The sequence below is a fragment of the Nipponia nippon genome, unplaced genomic scaffold, assembly GCF_047370975.1.
Source record: "Nipponia nippon isolate SJK-2023a ecotype South Korea unplaced genomic scaffold, ASM4737097v1 scaffold_10, whole genome shotgun sequence".
NCBI lineage: Eukaryota > Metazoa > Chordata > Aves > Pelecaniformes > Threskiornithidae > Nipponia > Nipponia nippon.
Genome location: NW_028262291.1, coordinates 36,318,912 through 36,346,107, shown reverse-complemented (window position 1 = coordinate 36,346,107; position 27,196 = coordinate 36,318,912). Strand labels below are relative to the sequence as shown.

General features: G+C 34.4%; 1 protein-coding gene across 5 annotated transcripts in view; it reads right to left on the bottom strand.

Moving 5' to 3' along the window:
* The window catches only part of FMN1 (formin 1), a 188,407-nt gene that overhangs the window by 78,421 nt on the left and 82,790 nt on the right, over positions 1 to 27,196 (bottom strand). For all 5 annotated transcript variants that reach the window (XM_087746611.1, XM_087746613.1, XM_087746612.1 and 2 more), the window contains 3 exons: positions 21,569 to 22,350; positions 17,165 to 17,315; positions 5,266 to 5,353 (listed from right to left, as the gene is read on the bottom strand). In XM_087746611.1, coding sequence (XP_087602737.1) covers positions 5,266 to 5,353; positions 17,165 to 17,315; positions 21,569 to 22,350 — 1,021 coding nt within the window. The remainder of the gene's footprint in view (positions 1 to 5,265; positions 5,354 to 17,164; positions 17,316 to 21,568; positions 22,351 to 27,196) is intronic.

Sequence of the window (27,196 nt, the reverse complement as noted above, 5' to 3'; positions counted from 1 at the left end):
GTAGGTGGAAAAGTCACACACCTTCGAAACAACAGTTTTTAAACCTTTATAATCTACACTTCCATCCTGCAAAATATTTCAGCTGAAAACCCAATAAAACTCTTTTCACATAGTGCAAGTAAGAAATATTCCAAAGCATTTATCTTTATCCAGAAGTATTTCCAAAATATAATAGAGAAAGGAACTGTGAAGCTATTTGTGCTGCATGGTATGGTTAAAACACATTGGGATTCAGAAATTCTGAGCACACTAAGGTCTACAGATTAGAATTGCTTTGGAATAGTTTGCCTTATACATATAAAACATAGTCTTTCAGATGCTAAGAAAATTGCCTGGTTAACAATGATACTGTTCTCTAAAGTTCAGATGTGCCATAAACCATAAATTGCACTAAGACAATGCAACCTATTTATATAACTTCTATGGCCTCTCATTAGAGGAAGACCACACAGAAATCCCAGGATTATTAGAAACATAATATAGAATTAGAATTATTATTGAACTGAAAATTAGTCTGAGTGAGTTCATCTGCTGTTCACATTCTAATTATTTACTCCAATATGGTGACAATGGAGGGTAAATCACAGTTGGAGAAGACCAATCAAACAGTTTTCAACTGGTTGACTGGCATTGTACAATAGTATCGTAACTGTGCTCTTTCTAGAAAGTTGGTTCCCTCCTACAATGCCATGCAAAAAAAATTGATGCAGAGTGGCATGATAGTTATTTGCATTGCTCACCATCAGAATATCATTACTGTGGCACCATAATAAAAATATATTCCACATTTGAGGAGCAACCAAAAAAAACCCAATAATGAAGGTGAATCTAAAAAAGCAGATGGCATGACCTAGGCTTTTTAAACAAAATCTATTCTAATCCATCCCATCTAAGTGCGATCAAATAAATTTCTCCAGTATTTTCAAAGCTTAATGTGCCTCTGCATTTACATTGTTGGTGAACACAAGAATGTTCCAAATGCACAATAAACATACCAGGTTCCCATACGTGCTATTAGAGGTTGGCCAGTGCTACTATGATTTAATAAATGGAGTCTCAGACATTATATCTAATTGCTTAAAATGTAGGAAAGAAAAAAAATACTAAATTAGCATTAGAAATAGTCTCAATGCCAAGGATCAGTGTTAAATTCTCCTCTGCCATATAGGCTAAGTTCTGTCAGCATTGCAGTGCTACAGTGTTAAACTCTTGCCTTGGTAAATGTACTAGCAAAGCATGCAGATGTTCTGCATGGAGTAATATGGCACTTTATTGGCCACAAAGAGTGCAATAAGCTATAAAGTGTGCATCTGGTGTGATCTACCACATCTTACAGATTTGGTCCCAAGGAAAATATACCAGCATGTGAGACCATCTAGTTAATGCACCCTGATGGAAATCAGGGGTATCAGTGAACTATTTCCAGCAATGTACAGAAGCAGAACTTCTGGTGCCCCGCAATTTTAGTGGCAAAATGCAGGTACTACAGAGGTAGGGAGGGATTTGGGAGAATCACTCTCTTGGACATAGGCATCTACATTTTATCTACATCCCATTTTCTGTAACTAAAACTTTTTTTCTTCTGGGCTGCCCCGCAATTTTGCCAGTTTACTCTTGCACGAAGATCTCAGTAGCTCATGGGAAGCTGGCACAGATGATGTACGCTGCAGAAAAGAGTATTATAATCTATTTTCCAGTATACTGCTATTGCTAGCTACTATACTGGGAACTGCCTGAGTGACTGCAATGTGGCCCTGTAAAAAGTTGGGATCAGTACCCACAGAGGGTCTTTGCATTTCCCATTAGAAACAGTCCTGAAACACCTCACTGTGGAGTAAATTGTAATATTTCAACAGCAAAGCCAAACAAGTAGTCTTGAGCCACAAGTTAGTCTCTTGAGCTGTAATACTTCAGCTGAACAATGATAGGAAAAGTAAGACAGAAGTGCATTGATACAAAATGGAGAGTACTTCTCTAAGTGTGGAATGTTAAAGCATGTTCCTTACCTAACAGCTGTTCTCCACTATTCCTCATCTCTTCTTTATAAAGGTTTTTAAAAAAGGCAGCCTTGAAAATAATCTCAAACCTATGCACAATTTGATTATTGTTATTTGATTTTTAAATATAAATACAGATCCTATATAGCTTACTGAGACAGACAGATTTTCTATCTGCTTCTTCTGCTCAGAAAATGAATATCATTAATAGCAGTCTAATCAGAAACTATATTACCCTCTTCAGTACCAGATTCACCAATAAAATTTGTTAGTGTTCTCAGAATATTACAGCACCTAGGATTTCTCCTCCTCTCCCACCTACCAAAAAGCTGAATATTAGGACAGGTGCAGCATGACAATGTTAACTTTCCCTCTGCATCACATAATACCAACACTAGCCAAAATAATTATTCAGTTTTACATTGTCTTCTCCCTAGACTGTACTCAACTACAGAAAGAATTTAAACTTATCTGCAAAGGATGAACTTCACTCTCTCAAACATATGTGGGAGATTCCCTTCCTGAAGCGTGGCAGCTGGCTCATTATCAAATGCAAACTGAAACATCTGGGTGCCAGATATGGTCACTTGCTTGTTTTGCACTGCTGAGCTACCTACAGAATATGCTGTGAAGCTATCTACTTTAATTTGAGAGGGTAATCCTATAGATGCAGAAATCTCACACTATTTTAAAGAAGGATGTAATTTTTCTTGTGATTACTCTTGTTTTGTCTTCTCTACAATTTTGCATGCATCTGTATGCATGGGGCAGTTCACTTGAAGACAGTTTTTCTGTATCTGTATTTCTGTAACTGCTACTTAAGGTAGAGTAACCGGTACACTATACATAGACAGTAAATTCATTTCTACATGGCTTTTCAACAAACATAGTCAGAAAAACCTGAAATAAAATTAGATATCTTTTTATTTTTCATTTTGACTTTCTTTTGCTTCACGTTTCTTCATTCTTTGTTGCAAGCTGCCAAAGACCATTAACTTTTCTCTTCCCTGTCTTTCACATACTGAATTATGCAATGGAAACTGGCTTGAAAAAAAGGGAAGAGTGCTTAATTTTCATGTTTCTTAGAGGTAGCTCTTTGTAACTTCACTTCGTAAAAAAAAAAACCAACCAACTTTGACGTTCATCACCCAATGATCATACACTTTTTTGGTTAGGTGGTGTGAGCTATTTAGCTTGTTATGATCTTTTTTTCTTCCAGTGCATTGACTATAGCAGTCTTCAAAGAATTTGTCTGCTGATAGGCAGGACTGTGCACAGACTTAAATTGAACAAAATACTAGGGGATAAACACACACTAAAAGAGAAACAAGCATAATTCTACTGTTGTCTTCATTGTAGTATGCATTTCTAAAGATCCTCTCTACAGAACAGATGTTTTCCCTGAGTCTGCTGAACTGTTTTTTTTCCCTAGATGGTCTCTGCACACAGATCTGGATTAGTCACTCATCCTGCTTTGTAATATATTTTTAAAAAAAAGTTCCACTAACAGTATTCCCAAATCCCGTTTGTATCTCCTAGCTGTTTCCATAAGCAAGAAGCAGCATATCCCTTTGCCGCCTTGAGCAACACATGTGGTGACAGGCCAGCCATTTGCTACCTCAGAATAGAGAGGCTGATGAGTTATAAACTTTCCTTCAGTGACAGCGCTTGTCTTGCTGTCTCTTTTCTACCAAGACTCTAATTTTCATTAAACTTGTAGGACTACATTAGCTATGTCTACAACTGCAAGTAGTGTAGTCTTTAGAAATGGATTTGTAGACAGCAACAGCTTGTACTGAGGATCCAGTGTTCACACTATACACGTCAGGGAGTTTTAACTATCTCTCATCTGATCCGGTGGAAATTAAAGCCTGCTACAGGTGGAGACTGCTGGTGTGCTCCTAGAGCACATCTTCTCGTTTAATTTAATACTGAAGGATATTTGTGCACTCTAAGACTGTTCTGCATTGCTCTGCAATGCTAACACAGCAAAGGGGACAACTCGTAGATTTGATTCAAAAGTGTACTGCTGATTCAAGCTAAAATGCTAGTGTATCCGTACCTAAACATTTGACTTATTCTTTTCTTTTAAATTTCATATAAATTAGTGAGAAGGTTTCAAAAGCTATGGAAGTACAGCAAACGACTGATAGATAGATGGATAGAGAGATGTTGTATTTTAGTAGAACATCATGGCATGGAAAATAAAAAGACATGAAAATATCTCTGAAGATACTTAAGAATACTACCCAGTTTTTACAATACAGCTGCTATCCTATCCTATGTTGCTGTAATTCCTGCCAGCAAATTATTCAGACCTTTAGTAATAGCATTTTTTTTCCATCTCATTTGATACCTTTCACACAATACTGGCAGGCACAAAGTTATTCCTTCTTTTTGTTGTTTCCCTCCATCCCAAGAGACATCTGCAAGCCCTTGTGCTTTTAAAGTGCTAGATGCTCAAAGGCTTTTCTGAAATTAATAATAATCAATGCCAGCAGCATCTCAACACCCACCCCAGTATTTGCATGTGATGGAGGGAAAACAATAGCAAAAAGGAGACATCAACTTGAATTCTTCCAGCAGTTGTTTTAAATGGTGAATATTTTCCTTTTTTTAATGTGAAAAAGAAATAAACAATATCCTTAAACAATATCTTTTTAAATCCAGAACATAAGCAGAATTTGAATTACTCCAGTGTTCTGAAAAATCTGTATTTCTCTACAGCTGTATTGGCAAACTCAGACAATTTCTGCCAGTAATGGAATTTATACATGGAGTAGCCCTACGCTTTGAAAAAAGCCACCCAGTAATCATCTTTCTGATTGCTATGTGGTAGCTGCATCAGTTTGGGATGTGCTTTTTATAGTGCTAATGAAGCAAAATTTAAACATTCAACAAATACCAACTGCATGTTTGAAGCACAAAAGATTTATATATAAGCCCTCCATTTAATTTTTGTCAGTGGAAGACTTGCTTAAGAAAAAGGAGGGAACTGTAGGGGAGGAATATGAAACAGTTTTGAGAAAACACTGTACTGAAAGTGATATGTGAACCAAAATGGTACAGAAGGAGTTGTACCTAAATTCATTTCTGATTATTTAGGTGAAACTTTTACATATGCTGGAATATACTGGAAGAATGACTCTTCTGATATCTTAAAGAAGACTATATTCAAAGCAAATTCTGTAATGTAAGAAATTCTCTGAAGGGGGCTATGAGAAAATATCCATGACAATATGATACATTAACTTTAAGAAACGCTTACCTTGTTGAATATCCTTCATCTCCAGGTGCAAACTGGATATTAAAATTCCTACAGTTTGAGACCGTTTTCCATCCAACAATTTGATAATCTAGAAAGATGATGCAAAATGATCTGAGATCAAATGAACACTCTACAAAGGATTCATTCACATCAATGACAGAAGCTAATTTGTGAATTGAATTCAACATCTCTCCAAACATCAAACCTTTTACTAACTAAATGTGGCAGAAAGACCTTCATCTTATCTCTGTGCTCTGCACCTTAACACATGCCGGATAAATGTAAGCTTGAATTCTCACTAGGTCTAGTAAAGAACATCACCCCTTACTTGTAGGATGCTATTAAGAAGGAAAAAAAACCGCACATCAAATATTTATTCTGGAATATACTTTTTCCCCCTTCTCCTTAAGGTGATCAGGGCAGAACTATTTAAGACACTCTGAGTACATCACAAGTTCCTTAGTTTGTCTGCTAGTTTATATTTCAGTGTGAACACATTTAAGTCTATCTTTTTGACAAAGGATCAATTCCTGACCAAGGAGAACTGGAGAATTGTCTTCTCATGCCCTCTCAGCACTATTCCTGGAACACTAGGGGCTACTGAAAGGATTTCTTTCACTCTTGTCTGAATGTGCTTTTTCTACACCCTTGACACTTCACAAGGATTTGAGGATTTTGTTCACATTTTGGGTAACAGACACTTGTTAGTATAATATACTGACATTCAGATTGTAATCTTTTCAGATGTTGGGTGGGGGGAGGAGAAGAAAAAGGAAGGAGGGAAGCCTTGAGGAAGTTATTTTGACTGGTTGAAATTAGTGATACTGATGTGGATCAGCCCATAAATAATGAAAAGTAAACCATCAGAATTTTAGAAGTGTAGTTTAGATGTTAGAAATGTCAAAACCAAAATGTTTGGACTGTTGGTATTTGTGATTTTAGTTAATGTCATAAGGAAGATATGACAGCAGCACATCACAAAATGCAATACAGGCATAAGTTCTTAAAAAAAAAAAAGAAATATTCAGATCCAAGCAGTTGGCTTACTTCATAGTGTTTATGAACAAATACTATTAAAAATACTAACTCATATGTAAAATTAAAACTAATATGTAAGTTTTCCCTAAATTTATGTTCCTAGTATCTGAACAATATTTAATCTATATGTACCTAAATTTAATTTTAATAGTTGGTGGCACTAATATTTGGATATTTAATAATACTAAAACCTTTAAGTAATTGTTATCCCTCATCCCTGTAAAATTCTTATAGATGCTCAAATTACAGAGAGTTAACTGACAAAATTTATACTAACTCATACAAATATTTCTTACCTATGTTTTATGGGATTTAGGAATATTTAACTGTGCAACTACTTTGTCATTCACCTATATAAAAGTAGATTTGTATTTGAAAAATACAGGAAGGAGAGAAATGATAGCCACATTTTCACCTGAAAATGCAACATTAGTTCTTATTTATAGAGTACTGAAATTGGACAATACATGAACAAGTTGGAATACAGGTTGCCTTCAAGAAAGATCTAATACATATTTTATGTCCCTGTTGTGGGGACTCAACACTTAATGAACTTATGTTAAAGTAGATGTTGCATATTTTCTGCCAAAATTGGAAGTAAAATCTATCCTGAGAGTTTTTTTCAGCCTATATTTACAGCATATATGCTGGATATTAAGAAAGAAATACTATTTAAAGTGTTTTCTTCAAATCAGAAGGAATTCAGGCTCTTTATCTCCTGAGTACATAAGCAGACAAGATGATTTGGATACAAGTTATCATAAATGAACACTCTGTAAGGATCGCATCCTGTTGACTGTGATTTTTCAGAGCAAATGTAAGTAACTGCTCAGTTTATCATGGTCCTTTCTGAAGCTTTACATGAATTTGCTGAACTCCGCAGCACATTAACTTCTTACAGGGATAATTACAGGCTTGAGTAGTATGCAATTTGTATAGCATTCACCGACCTCCAAGTTGACCTTGTTCAGGGGCAAATTCATAGGTTGTCATAAACCCCATTAGACATGCCTAGTTTGAGGCAAAACCTTTCCGTAGTATAGCTGTTGTAGACAATATGACATTTGAAATCATTCTATGAAAGTATTTTTCAGTGCTAATATATTCTCCAGATATGATCAAACTCGCTCACATTGCTAAGCAAGACTTCCTCCTTAAAAGATTAGTGAAAAAAATTTTAAAGAAGACCCTGTATAATTTTAAAAGCTAAAACAGAGATTCATGTTTTAAAATGGCCAACTAACTGTATGTTCACATGCATTTTAGACAAATGTACACATGGTCACAATTATCAGGCATCAAACTAGACTCAGACTACCTGAAACAGCTTCAACCAACTGAAATCTGTAACTGAAGGCTAATATTTTATTCATTAGAGAGCAAAAATGGAGTAACAAGACAACAGAATAGCTTAAATTGGGCATAAAACTACTCTAAAACACAGTTGTAATGCTAAGTATTACATAGGACTTTTGTAATAGATTTTTAAAACCAATGTGTAATTTGAAAGATTTTGCAACAAAAATATATAATCAGTAGTAAAAAAGAGAACATATTTTCAGAGATACTCATTTTGCCCCAAATTATGTTTTTTCTGGGGAAGTCACTGACAGGGAATTAAATACGTGTGTGAGTTCCAAATGGAAAGGAGACCCAAAAAAATCAGCACTTTTCCAGGTCATAAAAACCATAAGGCAAATAAAATGAAAGTTTGTAAAGACTGCATTGAACTATTTAGTCTGTGCTTTTAAAAGACAAATCACTGATCACCTCTCAGCATATTGGGACTTGCTTGTAGCTGGCAGTGACAGGTAAGCAGCTAAAACCCAGCTGACGCCAGTTGATGCTGCTATGCCAGCTGGCAGGGTTTGCCAGCCGCCTGTCGCTCCTCCAGACTATGAATGTATTGTTGTAATGGATGCAGCATCTTCTGGCTCAGTGACAAAATTGTGACTGCTGGTGCTAATTCATTTAATTCACTGATCCATAACATTATGTGCTCTGTGTGGTGTTCGCTGACTATTTTTTAATGTTATTAAGTTACTTGATTTGCTGTACACAAGTGCCTTCTACATCTTTCAAATATTTATCATCTAATTTAAAAGTGGAGACATACTGAAGCTTGAATACATTCATAAATTATTCTGTCATTCCCATTAAAAGGTGTTTCTCTAATGTAGCCAGAAATGTATTTCATTAAATATTATATGACAGACCTCACTGTTTTGTCTAACTGTAATGTCTACATTTTGTCCAGGACACTTACTGGTGCTGAAATCTGAACAGATTCAGTTTACTTTAGTGATTAAAAGCTAAATCCTTCCTCCTGCTGGTGCATGGATTCTTTCCATAATATTTAAATTTATCGAGAGAAACCATAAGCTAAAAAGCTGTCCTGCATATCACCGTGTTTCCCTCCATTCCCACTCATTAACTTTTATGGTGAAGTCAACAGCCTGGACCCGTGAACAGTCTGCTGAAGCCCCGTTCAAACAGAAGAAGAATATCCTGCACAAGAGGCAAGTAAGTATGCCCCTCAAGCCATTCTACATAAACACCCCAAGAGTTACCAATGAAATTTCAGAAGCTTAAGACTAGACATTATCTCTTCTATTCCTACTCAAAGGAGAGCCAAGTTTAACTATTTTTTATTGAATACGGATGAACCATAGCTTTGTATTTTTAAATATTTTTAAAGTATTTTAGGAGACATGTAAGCCTATTTGCAATTGGATTAAAAAACCCCCACTATTTTTAGCCTTTTGCTAAAGGACAAGCAAATGGCAATTTCTCAGGATAAAACAGGAGGTAAGAAATGAGCTAGTAAGAAACTTATTTCAATATCTTTATTCCTATCAAAACTGTAAAAACAAGACAAAGCCACAAAATAGGTATTTACCCTTTGCAGATACTTTCCATATCCTACATGACTGCAGAGCTTTGTGGTAAACAAGAAAATGCCATATTCATTCTTCTCAGTGCAGTACAAAAAGTAAGAAGAAAGTGAGAGTGCCTCGGAAGAGCACGCACTAGCATTTTACTACTTCCACTCAAGTTTGAACACTGTTTATTATCTTATGCAGACAGCTGAAGACAGTCATTGTGTTTCAACCCTGCAAAGCTTCCAACATTTTCTGCAATATCTGCCCTTCTTGTGGAAACACAAAATTCATTAATTATAATTGCTCATTTAGTTAGATGGACAAAAAACTTGCTGACAGACATATCCCTTTCAGTTAAAAAAATGCAATTCACTCAAAATATTGACACTCTTCTTAAATGAGAACACATGTTAATAATTATGTGAAGTCTGTTAGAGATAATAGACAACAGAAAAGCCATTATCTTTAATGTCCTCCTGCGTCTTTGAAATGATAATCATTGCACTAAAGGGCCAAAAATGATTGATGGACTTTCATTTGGAGCATACACCTGACACAAATTACTTGACATTTACTCATTTTTTTGGTAAGATGAAGACAGAGTGGCATCACACATCCAACTATCCTGTTTCTTGGAAAAGTATAGAAAATACTTGAGTTTTTGAGGATAAGTTACTAACAAGTGCCCAAATATATTGGAAAAACTAATGCAACTTCAAAACATGTGTAAGTCCAGCAATGGAGCTACAGAATGCACATGGAATAAATCACAGCAAAGGAATGTTCTTTTCCAAATTACCTCTTTTTCAGGCTTACAGGATATCATAACTTAATACATAATGAATCATGTTTTTTATTTCATTCCAAAATATATGTCCTAATTCTGCCTTTCTTCTATTTGGTACTACAAGAAGAGATTTTGGTTCTGCAAATGTAATAGGAAAGGGAGAACCTATGGCTTGGAAACAATTACATGTGCCTATCAGCTTAAAAATGTGCATGGATATGTACAGACAAGAAATGTTAACAGTTTAGAATGAATGAAAGCAAAATTGTTTGCATGTAAAACTTCAGTCCTTCATCTGAAATGAAAACATCTATAGAGGACTTTCAGAGCCTGGGAAAGATGTTAGATCCTTCAAATTATATTCAAATCTATTGAAAAGTCAGTTCTTTCAAAAACGACCAATTTTTTTTTTTTTTTTCAGAAAAATAGGTTAGAGTTTTAATATGTCAATTGTTTTCAGTTTTCATTGTTTTCATAAACAGCTATGGACCTTAATGGTACTGTACTGAATCTACTTACAGTTGAACATTTTTGGTACATAAAACTTTATAGTTGAAGTCCATTTACAATTTCGCAAATATAACTTACAATATGTTTTTTAAAATAAAACATACATTCCTAGACAAATGCTTTAATGTGAGTGTTAGTGGATAATACAATATGTGCAGAAATCATATGTCCAGAATGCTACAACTGAAATCTAAGCATAAGAAAATATAGAAATAATAATGAAAACAGTCTAAATTAACAGTTGCACTTTCACGAGCATGTCAGTGATACTTTAAAAAATAGGAGTCAAAAATAGGAGTCATATTCAAAAGGCATTTGAAGTCTAGATGTCCAATAGAATCAATATCAAAATTGATGTTGTGTACTAAAATAACCTGGTGTATCTAGCCCTTTTTCTTCTTGATTTCCAAGCAGCTGTAACATCTAAGTAATTTTGAAAGTGGCACCAACTATGTGCATTTGAAAAAGCTTAACTAAAGACCACAACACCTTACATGGCATAAATACTTTTAGATCCAACGTATATTGCCAAGCTGCATCACAGCAGTAACTTATGTATTTAGATTAAGCTAACTGAATTAGCCAAAATCAGAGAGAAATTTATTTGATTCATATTCAGGTGCTAATGAATGTCTTTATTTTTGTCCACTAGCTTCAACTTTGCCTGTTGCAAATTCATCCACTTCAGAACTATCCTAGGAAATAAATCCCACTCCTTCTATACATTCCCACTCCTTCTATACATTCCAGTCCCACTCCTTTTATGCATAGAGAACAAGTTTTACGAGGAGCGGCTGAGGGAGCTGGGATTGTTTAGTCTGGAGAAGAAGAGGCTGAGGGGAGACCTTATTGCTCTCTACAACTACCTGAAAGGAGGCTGTAGCGAGGTGGCGGTCAGTCTCTTCTCCCTACTAACAAGCGATAGAATGACAGGGAACGGCCTCAAGCTGCGCCAGGGGAAGTTTAGGTTGGATATTAGAAAAAACTTCTTCACCAAAAGGGTAGTCAGGCATTGGAACAGGCTGCCCAGGGAAGTGGTTGAGTCTCCATCCCTGGAGGTATTGAAAAGAAGGGTAGACGTGGTGCTTGAGGACATGGTTTAGTGGTGGACTTGGCCGTGCTAGGTTAATGGTTGGACTCGATGATCTTAAGGGTCTTTTTCAACCTTAATGACTCTATGATTCTATGATTCTATGGTTCTATGATTCTTTACCCATCTAGAGTCTCTGAGAAGTCAGGATGCAAGCAATAGTCTCTTTTCCATGTCATAGATATCACATCCAAAAAAATCACTGCATTGTATTACCTTGTATAAGATTGTAACGCTTTTAGTCTTACACTTCAAAAGAATTCTTATGAGAGAAGAATTACATTTATTAATTCTTAAATTTATTGCACACTATTTTGAAATACATGGCACACTATTTTGCTCTAATATTGGGACATAACTAATATATTCATCTAGACAGTAAATTCTTCCCATCCAGAAAAGACAAATTCTACTCTCAGGACATAATACCTAAAAAACTAGAATATTTGTTTTGATCATTATCTACATAATAGTGTAGAACTTTTACTTACAAGATTGTATATAGGCAGAGCAGATAAATGCACAAGAATAGGGGTTTCCTGAAATATTTCAGAGGATGTAGAGTTGGAAAAAAAATAAGAGTTTCTTCCAAAGCTGCTAAATTTTCCAAAAGAGTGCATGATTGAAGAAGCATGAGCAGCTACACACTTTGCAGAGCTTCTAAGCCCACTTAAGCATTACCATAACAAACTTCAAGAATACATAAGTGTACCAGAAAGGTACATCTGACTTTCATTTAAAGTATATTATTTTTACATTGTATCACTATCAAGTGAATGTACTATATTTTTCCAAAATAATTTAATATATGTCAAAAAATAAATAAAATCACCCTCTATGCAGTCCTTTAAGAAGTTGTATTATCATTGCTGCTGGAAGGTTCTTAACTTCCCTTCCTTTTTTTCCCCCATGCTTGTTAGAATACCTTTTTAATAACTGCATTTCAAATTCTAATAATTTCATCCTCATGTCAAGATGATAGCCTCTAGAAACTAGTGTAACTCAATCAACAAGCCATTTTCTGGCAGGCACGAAAGCAACAAATTTGGGAATCATGAAAGTGCTTCCACTCTGGAAAAAAGGATAGGCAGCTGTTTCCATCAACAGGACAATGGACAGAAAGTGGACTTTATGCCTTTTAAATGAGTAACAGAATCATGATGTTGCAAAGGCACTCAAATTGTCATCCAAAGCATTTCTGCACTTCAAGACAGTATCAACTATATGTGTATCATTCAAAACAAATTTTCTTAAAGATCTCCCAATACAGAAACACAATTTCCCTAGCCAAAATTGTTCTGCATTCCTTTGGTATCCCTACTCTTAGAAAGCTTTTCATAATTTTCATAATTGTCTGATGACACTGACTGTGTGTCCCAATCAACCTTCTTTTTTCTAGACTAAACAATCATAATAATTCCATTCTTTTCTCGGAGACTACTTTTACGCTTTTCATCATTCTCACTCTTCTTGACTCTTTACAGTTAGTGAACATTTTTAATGAAGGGCTGTAGTGCCTAAAGCTAGATGCAGTTCTTAACTGAGACAGAGATTGTAGATTGTCTTGCAAGCAATACTTCTATTGATCTATCAGAGTTTTGTTTTCCCTTTTTAATAGTACCACAATTTGACAATTCACGTTCCTCTTGTGAGCCATTATAATCCCAAGATCCTTTCTGCTAAACTATCACCTAGTCAGTTAGCCAGTTGTACCCCATCTTATTTTTTGGTAGCTGAATATCCTTAACTGTATTAGCCTTGTGGTTAACTGTATTAGCTTTGTGCTTAACCCTATCTTTCAGACCATATCTCTGATACTTAAAAGCTTTCTAAAGGGTCTACTCCAGTACATTTGAAGCCTCTTGCAAGTAGGTGGTGGCTGCAGAGTTAATATTCCATTATCCAGATCACAAGTGAAAATACCGAGGTAACCAGACCCAGCATAAGATGCCCACAGAATCCTCAATGTATTCTCCTATTTTGACACTGAGTATATGTAGGAGTATAAATATTTTCTATATTATAAATATTTATTTTATAAATTATATATGATATTGTAAGTACATTTTATATATATATATATATGAGTATAAATATATATATGAATATAAGTATATACTCAGAAGTTTCCCTTCTGAGTATAACTTGTCAGATGGTACTGGAAAACAGATCATCCATTCCATTTATGTAGGACAAGATTTAGATATTTCTGGCTGAAAATGGTAGATGTCTATCAGCTGTAAGCAACAAAAACACAGCATACAGTGAATATTTTAATTTGTGTTGCCATAAGGTGTCTAGCATGTGGACAAATGGGTAAGAACAGAACAAAGTGAAATTTCTATAGGCTTAATGTGATGCTTTCCACAGAAGCATTCATTTCACAGCCTAAACATACAGATTATTCTGTCTGGTTTCACCAAAATAATAATTCTGAGAATAAATTGAATAATATTATTTTATTTGGAACTGCAATAAAAATGTAAATAGATGGTAAAGAAGTCATAATTCAACAGGCCACTAATTGTTAAAGTCTCCTTAGTTTTATAAAGAAGACCCAGTTAAATGAGAAACAATTCCCCTCTAATTTGAAAGATAGAATCTTGCTTCCAATTGCATGAGGAACTTGATCGTAAGGTACTGACGTAATTCTCATTCAAGGAGAAAAGTATTAAGTAATCATGTTTTAATAAGCAATCCTGCACCACCTATTGGTCTGTTCTTTCTCTAAATACCAAGCAAGTCCAACTTAGTTTGTATAAGATGGTATGAAATAGGACAAAGTTTGTGCAGAGGAGATCTAATGCAGTGAATAGGTCAGCACTAACATGTATTATTAAAAAAAATACTATTCCAAACATAAACTATTCCAAACATTACCTATTCTAAACATAAACTGCTACTCTAGATTCTATCGCTGTACCTATATCTTGCTCTGGAAGGCTTTTTTATAGAATATGAGAAAAGAATTTACAAAGAAATACAAAATGACACAGCATCAGCTAAAAATTATAATATATGATGAACCTCATAAGACTCATATGTCGTTCTTAATGTCTGTAGAAAAACATCTTTAACCAGACTATACAATTCCATACACCATGACACTTGTAGCATTCTTAAGACCAGACAAGCACAAATTTCTGTATTGAAGCAAAGAAAAAGATTGTTGTTAAAACCCGAGTAGATAGATATAATTGTCAGAAAAAAAGACAAGAAAAGTTGAGAGCCGAGAAAAGGAATGAGAAAGCATAAATGAAGCCAGCAGAACTGATAGATTTACATTAATCTACAGGAGCTTTCTGTAACTATCTACTAATAAACCCTCCTGTAACGAAATAAAATGCCTCTCTACTACTGTATCGCTTGCAGCCCACCAAGATTGATCCATTGGAGCCAGCCTGCAGACATCTGGGCTTTCAGAGAGACAAAGAATAACACAGGACCATCTAAGATGAACAACTGTCTGTAAAAATATTCAGCTACTGCTATGAGTCATTTAACAGAGAAAGGTAGAAAGACAGAATATACAATAAGAAAATGCTTCTATACTCAATTAAATTCAAATTTCATTTGAATTCTAAAAGCTGATTTATTTTTAATTTTTAAATTGACCAAAGAATGGAAAGTTTAATATTGTTGACCATGAGTTTTTGAAATTTTCACAGAAAGCCCTGCAATTCCCATGGTTTGTAACACCATTATCATAATCCCATGAGTTTTACCAAACTAAAGACATAGTAATAGATATAACTCTTCATTTATCTCTTAGAGGATTTATTTTTGTATTTTCACACAGTACTTTAAAGGAATTTTCATTAATTTCAGTAAATGTATCCCTAGTCTTAAAATAATAAGTTTACATTTAACAACAAAACAGAATAATTCAAACAGTGACATAAATAAAGAAGACATCTCTGTAAGAAAATACATGGGTTTCTCACAAGAAATAGTCCTCATTATTATACCATTATTTCCTATATTGTATAGAGTTAACTATTATCCAATTCTATTTTGGATAATATTAAGAGAGATCATTAAAAAAATGTGCTGCTGTAGCAAATAAGTTAGTTTACAAAGCAGCAAGGAAAAAGAATAATGCAATTTCATCTTTCAGAATACAAGCCTAATTCTCCACCTGGCTTGCTGTCATACACCTGGAGAAATAGGTATATTCACTTAATTGCTGAGATTTTGAAATAGGTAATAGGTAAAAGGTAACTGTTTGTGCACATTATTTCTCCAATAAAGTTACGTTAGTTACCTACTTCTTCAAAGTTCTTTAGAAACCTGTATTTCCTATAAAATAATTCTTTCTGAAAGAGGTAAATTAATGAAATGCAAAAATAAATTTTAGAAAGAGGGCATCAGAAATGAGAACTAATGGCATTTACAGATACAGCTGAGTACTACATGCCATATGCACTTGAAGCATTTGTCAAGTAAAATATGCCAAAATATTTTTCACAGAGATGTTCATGGACAACTTCAATCTAACTTTTGAAGGACTGTAACAATTAATAATTTCTTTAGGGTGTATTTACAAATGGCAGCATGGCCCCATCCTGGCCCCGTTTTTCATTTTTCACTTTTTGCATCACATAGGTTTGAATTTTTATGAATTCTATAGCCTTATTTACACTTCTCATTAACTATTGTGCTAAGACACAATACAGGAAGTTTATGACCAGAGATGTTTTGAGAGATCTGATTGCACTGATCTATGTATGTATACTTTATATTGTAGGGATTATAAAATTGAAAAAGGTAGATAGCATAGCTTACATATAAAGTGCCCTCTTGTGGTTCTAAGCAGGTAAACTCAAACAGATTTACCATATAGTATATATTTAAACGGGTTTCTAATATATAACCACATTGTTTTAGGAAAATAGTATCGATTATTATTCAGCCTAGAATTTTTCCTGCAGCAAATACTACTAATGCCATTTCTTTGTCCTGTCTGCACACAGTAATTCACAAGTACAAGCTCTCTCTGTAACAGATCATGTCTGAGGCAGACAATATCTGTGCTATGGTAATGACATAGCTACTGCATAAACTTTCAGCCATTAAAGATATGATTGTCCCATCCCTTCTTGACACAGCTCTTTAGCTATACCGGAAAAAAGTTTTTCGGCATTCCTTATTCAAAACATCTAACAGTCTTATTTTGCTTTATACTTTATTTTTCCAATAAGATTAATATCAGTGGAAGAGAGGTTTGCTAGAGTAACTTAATGACAGCCTTTAATTATAAATCCATTCAAGGGCAGATATGGCCTGAAATATTGGCACTTTTAGATACATACTAGAACTTTCATTCAGTTCTCCTATACAATATTTTTTCTGCCTCACTGGGATGTGGAACTTTCAATTTCAAAGGCAAGAAATCTTTCAAGGTAAATAATAACCCCTTATTCTCAAGCAAGAGTTGAATCAGCAATCCACCTATTTTTCCTTTAAAATGAGATTTACAAACCCATCCATTATCTGTTCACTCAACAATAAATAAAAAGGCAGTTTTCTTAAAGTGTAAAACTAAACAGTGACTAAACACAAAAAAAGCAAATACAAAGAAACAATAAATACCTTTTTGGCCTTGTTTTTTTTTTCATAAGTCTCTGATAATGGTTTTCTTTTTTCCTGAGTGGTGTCTTTGGAGAATAGATATTCAAACTCAGTAGTATCAAGTATATCAGGTTCTTCTAGTGATTCCCATAATGTTGGCATGGCAGTTTTCCTATAAAGGGAAAGGTAATAATAAAATTTCCAATAAACATTTATGAAAAACTGTAATAGATCTAACCATAATAGATGAAAATCCGTAATAGGTTAAAACTCAAAGCAACATGCACTGCTACTATACAAACAGCATTCCTTCCCTATACTTTGCTCTTGTAAGGAGCCAAAGTGTTTTGCAGAAGGCTGTACCAAAAAGTTTAGCTATTTAGTATCCATGCTTGCTAGACTATCAAAATGCATTATTTGTATTGTACAGTTTTTTGTACAACAACCAAATATTACAACTGCAGCTTGTGCAAATACATCTCGAGAGATTTCTGCCACTTCAACTAGGATTAGGAGTATTTCAACAGCAGCTTTTTTGACAAATTCCCAGAAATCTATTTAGACCTATAAAAATAAACAATATCAACAAATAGTGAACAAACTTTATTCAAGCATATTTTAAGAGCATTTGGAGTCATTTGTACAGGACTTGATTCACTTCATGTTAGCTGCAGATGTTGTATGCTCATATTTATCCTTGCTGCAGTTCTGAGAAACTAGAGTAATTATGTGGCCTATATTTTGGGAGGCTAACCAGTATTCTGCTCCACTCAGCGAACTGTAAATTTTAAATGTGGATTATCTTTCCTTCTTTTTTTGCCTTCCAAGACCAGATTTAGTTTTGGAACACTTTGGAACTTGTTTACACAATCCTGTACTTTTATCTGGATTTGGGGAAAATACTGTGTAGTGCTGCAAACATGGCACTTCAATTCTGAATGAGCTGTGTTTCAAAATTTCAATGCTTCAGGAAAATATGTGGGACAAAACTGAATGCTCCTCTTCACTGTTTATCTGTAGAAGGTGGGCCCATTTCTTCCAGCAGATGGCACTAAAAGGCAGTGAAATTATTTGCAATTAAAAAAAGTGATGAAAACCCCTATAAAATACAAATGGCTGATGTCACCAAATATACTTTTATTAGATGTAACATGCAACAAAATGCACTACCTACCAACTTAAGGGGAACCAAAATTAATTAAACTTTTTTCCAAATTTAGGATTTTTTTTCTACTTAATACTCAATTGTACATTTACTATCATGAATGTTTAAGGAACTATTTTTTTCCACTAGCATTCGCTGATGCAGCATATTCTGTGTTACAGGACATGCTTACAGCTCCACAGCTTCACTCTGCCTGATATTAGTCACAGTGTCAGCCACACTGAAGAATGAAGGAGTCTTTCTGGCTCTGTAACAAGAACTTTGAAGTCCTGGATAGCTACTGATCTGAGCAGCAGACCCTTGAAGAAGTTTCCAGTTCTGGTGTAGACCATGAAAATACTGGACCATTCCACCTGGTGACCAGCAGTTCATCAGAAAGCTATAACTTAGACCTTATCTTGCATTCAGCAAAAGCATGATGAACTAGCAATATTTCAGAACAAACATTTTGATTTCAGTGAATCAACAGGAAGAATTACAATAAGGTTTATTTCTGGACCAACTATTTATTCACTATGAAACAATTTTTCACTAGTAATTTTGGGAAAGTAAAACCAAAATACTCAAACTTCCTGCTCCAAAATATTTCAATGCCTTTAATTCTGAATCACTAAAAGAATACAATTGACATTTCATTAACTGTTTGTCCCTGTCAAACATTTTATATAAAATATTAACACCTTACAATGTTTTATTATACCAGAATAATAATTCTTTCTTATCAAAATAAATTCAAACAAAAAGCTGTAAACTAAAATAAAACTCATATTTAAATACATTTAAATGCAGATATTTACTTTAACAGTGTTTAAATATAATCCTAAAAATAACTTAAAATAGAAGATTAAAAATGATTGTAAATAATTTGTAATACTTAAATAAATAATTTATAGTGACTTACTATAAGTAATCTATAATAATAACCTGTAATATAATAATTTGTAATATATAATATATATAATATAGTCACAGTATATAATACAGTATGCAATATAGTGTGTGTATATATATAGTGTAGCATATATAATATATTATTATGTTATGACTATGTCATATATAAGAATATAATGTAATTCATTAAAATGGTTAAAATAAACTTAGCATCGTTGTAACTGCACTTATGCTAAAGCAATTTTGAACACAGATAATAATGATTTGAATTTTAAGACCCTAATCATGTCATTTCATTACTTGCATAACACAGGATCTGAATTTTATTTCGTGATTCTAGCAACTCCTTGTTAAACTAGAAATAGTCTGTGTTGCTTAAGCATCCCCAAAAAATACTTTTTGAGCCAGCCCTCTTAATAGAGCTCCACGTTACATTGATAAACTCTTGAAGCAAAGTTAGAATCAGCCAAAATCCAAAAAAGCAGCTGAGCGGCACTAAAACCACATACCACTGTGGCAGTGAGGTATGCATGCTGGCCCAGAAAGTGTAAATGGGAGGACTTCTTTTCTTCTGCCAGCTGAATAAATGGATAGCATAAACAAAAGTTGAGGGATCATTTCAAAAAGACTGTCCACAAATTTTTTTATTTATGCCTCTTCACCAAATGATCCCTTATAAACAAATCAATAAAACAATGTTTCATAGTAACTTTAGATTTGCTACAATGGTATATACTTAGACCACTTTCATAGAATCATAGAATGGTTTGGTCAGAAGGGACCTTTAAAGATCACTTAGTCCCGCCCCAATGCCATGGGCAGGGATATCTTCCACTAGATCAGGTTGCTCAAAATCCCATCCAGCCTGACCTTGAAGACTTCCCATGATGAGGCATTCACAGCTTCTCTGGGCAACCTGTTCCAGTGTCTCACCAACCTCGTTGTAAAAAATATCTTCTTTATATGCCATCTAAATCTACCTCCTTTCAGTTTAAAACCATTGCCCATTGTCCTGTCACTACAGGCCCTGGTAAAAAGTCTTTCTCCATCTTTCTCATAAGCCCCCTTTATATATATTGAAAGTCCATAACAAGGTCCCCCCCGAGCCATCTCTCCTCCAGGCTGAACAACCCCAACTCTCTCAGCTGTTCTTCATAGGAGAGGTGTTCCAGCCCTCTGATCATTTTCATGGACCTCCTCTGGACCCACTCTAACAAGTCCATGTCTTTCTTGTACTGGGAGCCCCAGAGCTGGATGCAGTATTCCAGGTGGGGTCTCACCAGAGCAGAGTAGAGGGGCAGAATCACCTCCCTTGACCTGCTGGCCATGCTTCTTTTAGTGCAGCCCAGGATACGGTTGGCTTTCTAGGCTTCAAGCTCACTTTGCCAGCTCATGTCCAATTTTTCATCCACCAGTATCCCCAAGTTCTTCTCTGTAGGGCTGCTCTCAATCCATTCATCTCCTAGTCTGTATTGATATTGGGCATTGCCCCAACACAGGTGCAGTAGCTCCCACTTGGCCTTGTTGAAATTCATGAGGTTTTCATGGGCCCACTCCTCAAGTCCGTCAAGGTCCCTCTGGATGGCATCCCTTCCCTTAAGCATATCTAGTGTTTTATCCCAGCACTAAATCACAATAAGATTGGTAATTTTTTTATTTTTATATTTACTTTTTTAAACTATAGATGTCTCTATCAGTACTGAGACTCCTCCATAATGGAAGCTTCAGGCTACAGGTTCCTGACATGCATATATTCACACATGTGGTTTACTTTTCCTGCTCTGACAGAATTATGCACAGAGGTTAGGTTTCAGTTTAACTCTTTCTAGAATTGGAATCATGGAGGATGACACATCATAGTACTCTGAAGATGGTATCACCTGAAGTGACTGGAAAGCAAAAATGAAACTAAAAGTTCTCACCTGACCAAACTTTAACATTTCAATTCTAATTCTAATTAAGATTTAAAAAAAAACCCAAACAAACTCTTTTTAATCTTGGCTACCTTTTTTCTTTTTATTGCTAAGTCTAGGAACCACCCTGTCACTAGAGTTGTCCATGGAGTACTTGGATTTTGGGGAAAAAAACCTATAAAATTTCTTTTTGTTATAATGCACATAATTTTCATTTATCATGCATATAATTTTAATTTATATTTAATATTTTAAAATAATTTCTTACAATCTATTTTTAGACATCTAGAACTGATTCAATTTTTTTCTTAAAACATGTAAATTCTATGCCTCTACACTGATTTTGTTATACATTCCTAGACTGTCAACTTTTTGTTATTAAGTCTTAAATAGTATACATACCCTTGTATCATAGCCTATAAATAGCAACTCCAAGTCCAAATAAATATATTTTACCTGTTGCCTTGTAATTGTATCCGTGTCCAATACAAAGGCTTCATGGGACGGCTAGGTTCAATGGCAGGTTTTCGAGGACCTTGGTTTGAAGATAAAGTGCTATTAAAAAAGAACCCAGGCCCAGGAGGTGGAGGGGGTGGAGGTAACCCAGATCCAGGCACTGGAGGTGGAACAGGAGGTCCCAACCCTGGAAGCGGTGGTGGTGGCGGTGGTGGTGGTGCTTGAAAATTCCTACAGCCTTCAGAAATTGGAGGCGGCAGTGGACCAGATCCAAACTGAGATGTCAGTGAAGTCGGACCCATTGGCAAAGGTGGTGGTGGAGGAACTAAACCTGGCAGTGAAGAATCAGGAAGGGGAGGAGGAGGTGGTGGTGGTGGCGGTGGTGGTGGGGTAGGAGGCAGCACTTGTTTTGGTTGACAAGATAAGACACTTTCTGAAGACTGTGCATTGTAATTGTCCTTATTTTCACTTTGGGCAGAAATACTATGTGACAAAGAAGAAATATTAAGCTTTTTGGGTACTATTTGGTTATTTTTCACAGCTCTGTTTTCTTCTTCACTAGGCTTTATGAAAGTTTCTCTGTCAGTCTGTATACATACATTTCGGTACGTCTTTGGTGGGTTATCATCTTCAGTTGAAACACCAATATCCTTTGCTTTTTCATTTCTTCTGTTTAATTTATTATCGAGTTCTTTTTTCAGATGTGCAATGGTTTCCTCAAGCTGAGCAGTTGATACAGCATGTTCTCCACGAATATGGAATACCCTGAGTTCAAACTGAGACTGCAGAACAACAAAAAAAACCTTAGTGCAAATATTTTTCTCAAGTGTTTATTTTGTAGCAATTAAAAATCTTCACATTTAGACTATGTTCTTACTTTAAGCAAACCATAATGACAGAAATACTTCACTTTCCCAGTTCTAAATGGCTTTGTTGCAAGCTATTACATAATTGGACAATTACTACTCCTTAAAGAAATGTAAGCAGTGTGTGTTTCAACAACATATTTTATGAGTAAATACCCAGAACATCAATTTAGCAAATTCTAACTTGTAACTTGTCTTTAAGCAGACTTACTGGTTTGTAATTGCTGAATGCCATAATTAATAGTGCATTATGGAAAAAAGGTACCTTTTTCAAATAGTATTGTACGTAATGACATGATTTTATTGACTATTTCATTTCATAAATACGCCATAAATATAGTTAACATGTTAGGAAATAAAAGATAGATTAAACACAACAGAAGTTGAAATTCCTCCCAGATAAAACATTGAATAAACAAATTAAAACACTTTCTCAACCTATTAAAAGTGTTCTCAACAATTAAATTCACAGAGGTACACATAAGTTCTCCCTCAGATTTATCTTTACTATTAGATTAAAACTTCATTTCTACCCGATAAATTTTAAACTACAATTCAGGAAAATAAGTCTTAGAACCGAGAGGATGAAGAGGATTTCACTGAGGTAGAAGGAAATAACAATCTTTCAAGAAGATATGTAAGTAAGGAAGAAAAAAACCCCACTTTTCTTACCAGATATCAGAAAAATACAGAACATTTAACACAGAAATATTGCCTTTAAATAATCCAATCTAATACTGCTAGTGCAGATGATTAAGTCCCTATAAGTTATTTTCTGTTATGCCATGATACTATCAGGCAGCTAGCTGTTATCTTGTTTCTTTGCAAGGCAATGACTGCTGAAAGAGCATTTTCCATGGTTCTTTCAGGATCTCTGCACAAAGGGAAGCCAGCATTTCAACAGAAGCAGCTAATGAGCTGTGATTTTCCCAAATTCCTGCAGGCGCAGCAATTTACACTTAAAAAATTCCTACATAGTGCTGGCCAGAAGTGGCAACGTAGCACTCCCTACTTATCATTCCAACCTGAGTATTAGGTCAGAGTTAATAGTTTACAGCATTCATTAATTAATATGCATCCAAGTCATGCATGTGTAGCTCAGTATGGCAAATACAGTAGTGTAATATACTGCAACTTTATACCATACAAAGAAGCTTGAATAGGTATGCAAACAATACAGGTTATTTCTTACAGCAGTATGATCAGCTTGCGTTCTAATCAATTTGTAAGATAAAGTCCAAAGTAAACAATCTGAAAATACTGGATTTGTATTGGAAAAACAGAGATTTGTATTGGAAACAACCCAATTTCTGGTAGTTATATAGAAGAACTAGGACTATTATGTACAACAAATAGAACATATTTAACTTGGCTTTTTTCCTTTTCCTACTGTTACTCTACCAAAGTTTGTTGTCTCTCAGCTTAATTATTAGGTCAGTTCAACTATGAAAAGATTTTCTGCCATTTGAATTGCTCCAGAGCAATCACCTTTCTTTTTAAACTCGGCGTACTGATCCATAAATGAGGTAATGAAGTAAGTTTGCCTTAGGGAATTTAGCTATTTTGTTTATCATAGTATTTTGCCCCCATTGGACATCAAAAACTCCCCAAAAGAACAATTTACTTTGAACGTTAAAGATTTTCCCAGCAGTAAATCTGAAGTCACCTTAAAAACACACTGTAAAACAAGCACAGTATTTAACAAAACTACTTATTACATTTAACTGGCCATGAAAGCAACTGTGTTAGTATTATATACCTTTTCAACTACAGATCTTCAGTCTTTAATTTGCAATATAAAATTTGTGGTTTAAACTCAAAATTATATTTGAGGTGATAGCTTTATGCTTTGTCTTGCTTTTTACTCTTTCACATTTTTAAAATTATTTTCTGTTAATAAAAATAATAAAATTGATAACATAAACAAGAATTAAGGCTAAAATTACTAAGCATAAAAAAGAAAAGCACGCTTAACAAATATGACACGGGAAACTCTGTTGAACATCTCAATGGAAAAGATCAGTCTTATCCAACTGAGTGCAATATAAAAGAGCAAGAAACAATAAACCAGGTTTTTATTTTAACTACCTTACATCTCAAAACAAATCTTGTTCACCAAAATAAGATTAAGTAATATTGAAATCTTTTCAGTTTACATAACTATGATAGTATTTTCAACAAAATTTTCAAGAATATTTATATTAATATGTACTATTTATATATATATACATAAATGATACAAAATTCTTAATAAAGGTCTGCTTCCTCGCAAATATTTCTTCAAAAGAGATGAAATGCTCTAAAATCTTATAATGAATCAAATGGCGATCAAACAGCATCCAGTCATTCCATGCAGGTAGAATTTAAACATTCTTTTTCTGTCATGTACTATGACAAGTATGTATAAAGTCTATTACTTTTTTTTTATTCTACCACTAAGGACTAGTTAGATACCTTATCAACATGTAGTATTAAATAATAAAGAAAACCAGTGTGTACTTAACTTAGGCACCTATGACTCCTGAAAGCAAGTCAATAACTAAAAATAATTTTTTAAAAAATTAAAATTTTCAGCTGTCTGTGGCTAAAAACTTTTTACATGGTACTGCCCATTAGAATGAAATCTCAGAATTCAGGCTGCAGAATACTTACTGATAGTCACTAGACCTCAATATACAAATCTTGAAGGAACCTATGGAGAACTCAAATTAAAACTAAAATAAGTAAAATGAACTAAATTTAATTAATTAAATTAAACTAAGTTTAAACTAAAACAAATTTTGATGCAACCTTTTTGTCAATACAACCATTCATTATGCAAGGTGATTTCTTGACTTTACAAATGGGCTGTTCTTTAGAACTTGTGAGGTTTGTATGAATTTAGAATACTTCTTCTGATGCAGTATACATCAAATTTATAGTTAGTATTTTTATTATAAAGATAAGTCACTAACTTTTGCTATAGCAATTGGCGATACAGTATATATCCGGGCAAATTTTTTCTTTCTTACAGTTCATAAAACAAAGGATAGGAACAATGGAATCTTTTTATACTTTACATTATTATAAACAAATCTAACATACTGAAATGGAATATAATAGAACTATTTCCATCTCACAATTTCAAGTGGGAAATCAAATCAATCAAAATTACTTTTATACCATATGCTGTCACCAGAATCCTGAAATATTAAAAATATAACATGAACACAGAGACATTTTATTGAATAGAAACTAATGTTAGAAGCACTTGTGCACAACCTTTCCAGTTAAAATACTGTTTTCCTCTAAATGGGAACCAAAGTTTTTTTACTATAGTATACATATGTCTACCAACGCTTACAGTTTTATTTCCAGGTGTCTGTCAACACTCCTTTAAAATGTTTATGATGGCTACATAACAATACCTGTGGCTGCTGGGAAGAACGAATTTTTAGCTAAATTCAAGTCTACAGGGATTTAAATAGATACAGTTCAAATTATTCAGTTGGATAGATACAGTTCAAATTACTCAGTATCTTATTATTGAATCATGTCAGCAATTATTACTATCATGTTGGCAATATACCCAGTCTATTTTCATGGCACATCATGCACCAGACTCCTAGAGTCTTTGGGAAATGCTGTTAAGATGAACAATGACCAAAGGCTATCATCAGAATATAATAGCTTGGTCACAGCTATTTTAAGCTGAATGAAATGGAAAAAAAAATCAGCAGGAAACAAGATGTCTGCAGGAGGGAAGATATGGGAAGAAGGCTGGAAACTAAAGCTTAGAAAGCCACTCTATGCAGCATGAATGAACATGAGTTATTCCTGAAGAAGGGTAGACGATTTGGAAACCTATCAGAGTAAAATGCCTGTATAAATTTCTGTATAAAATGAATGAAAGCAAGACATTACGAAGAACAATTTGGAAGATGTTCATCAGCACGTTTTAGATATACAGGATAACATTTTTTTCATTTGAAAAATGCATTTACCACTCTGCTAACTTGTTTAGAATCCTAGTGGCCTGCTTCTCAACAACGTTCATATAAGAAATTGGGACTGTATATGTAGATTCAACACCCAACAAACTAGTGCAAGAAACGCATTTTTCTACTCCCCTGACTATTTCACTTTCTTGCAGCATTAACCCACTCTTTCAGAGAGTATATCAAATTAAGCCCTCAGGCCTTGGCACGTAGAGGATCTCGGGCTTCTCATTGTGTCAGTGATTCTTGCCAGCCAGTCAGTGACATTATCTAGTTTTTGTTACATGTTCCTCCCTCTCTTGTACACAGACACACACACACACACAAAATTGATACTTACAGCTGCCTAAATTTCCATGACAGTAGAGACAGATTTTCTCCAGATTACTGTTACAAATACCAGATTAGAGGCAGGTACTTTTCAATAAAACCTTATTACTATTTCCTCTTCATATTGCCAACTTGAAAGAAAATATAAGAATATAAATAGATGTCCTGCAAAAGCCTTAATGTGCTGAAATCAGATTTCAATCATAGATTTGAAATTATTGAGCCTAATCCATACAATAGTATGCTACTGAAAAAAATTGCCTTACCTTGGTACAACCTTTCTTGCAGTATGCTACTGAAAAAAATTGCCTTATCTTGGTACAATCTTTCTTGCATTCATTGTCAATATTAAATATGCAAACAATGCTATGCTAGTATGCTGAAGAACACTGTTAGAATTCAGAATTCATAAGAATTTTATCAGACAAGGAAGTGGTCTGAAAATACATGCTACG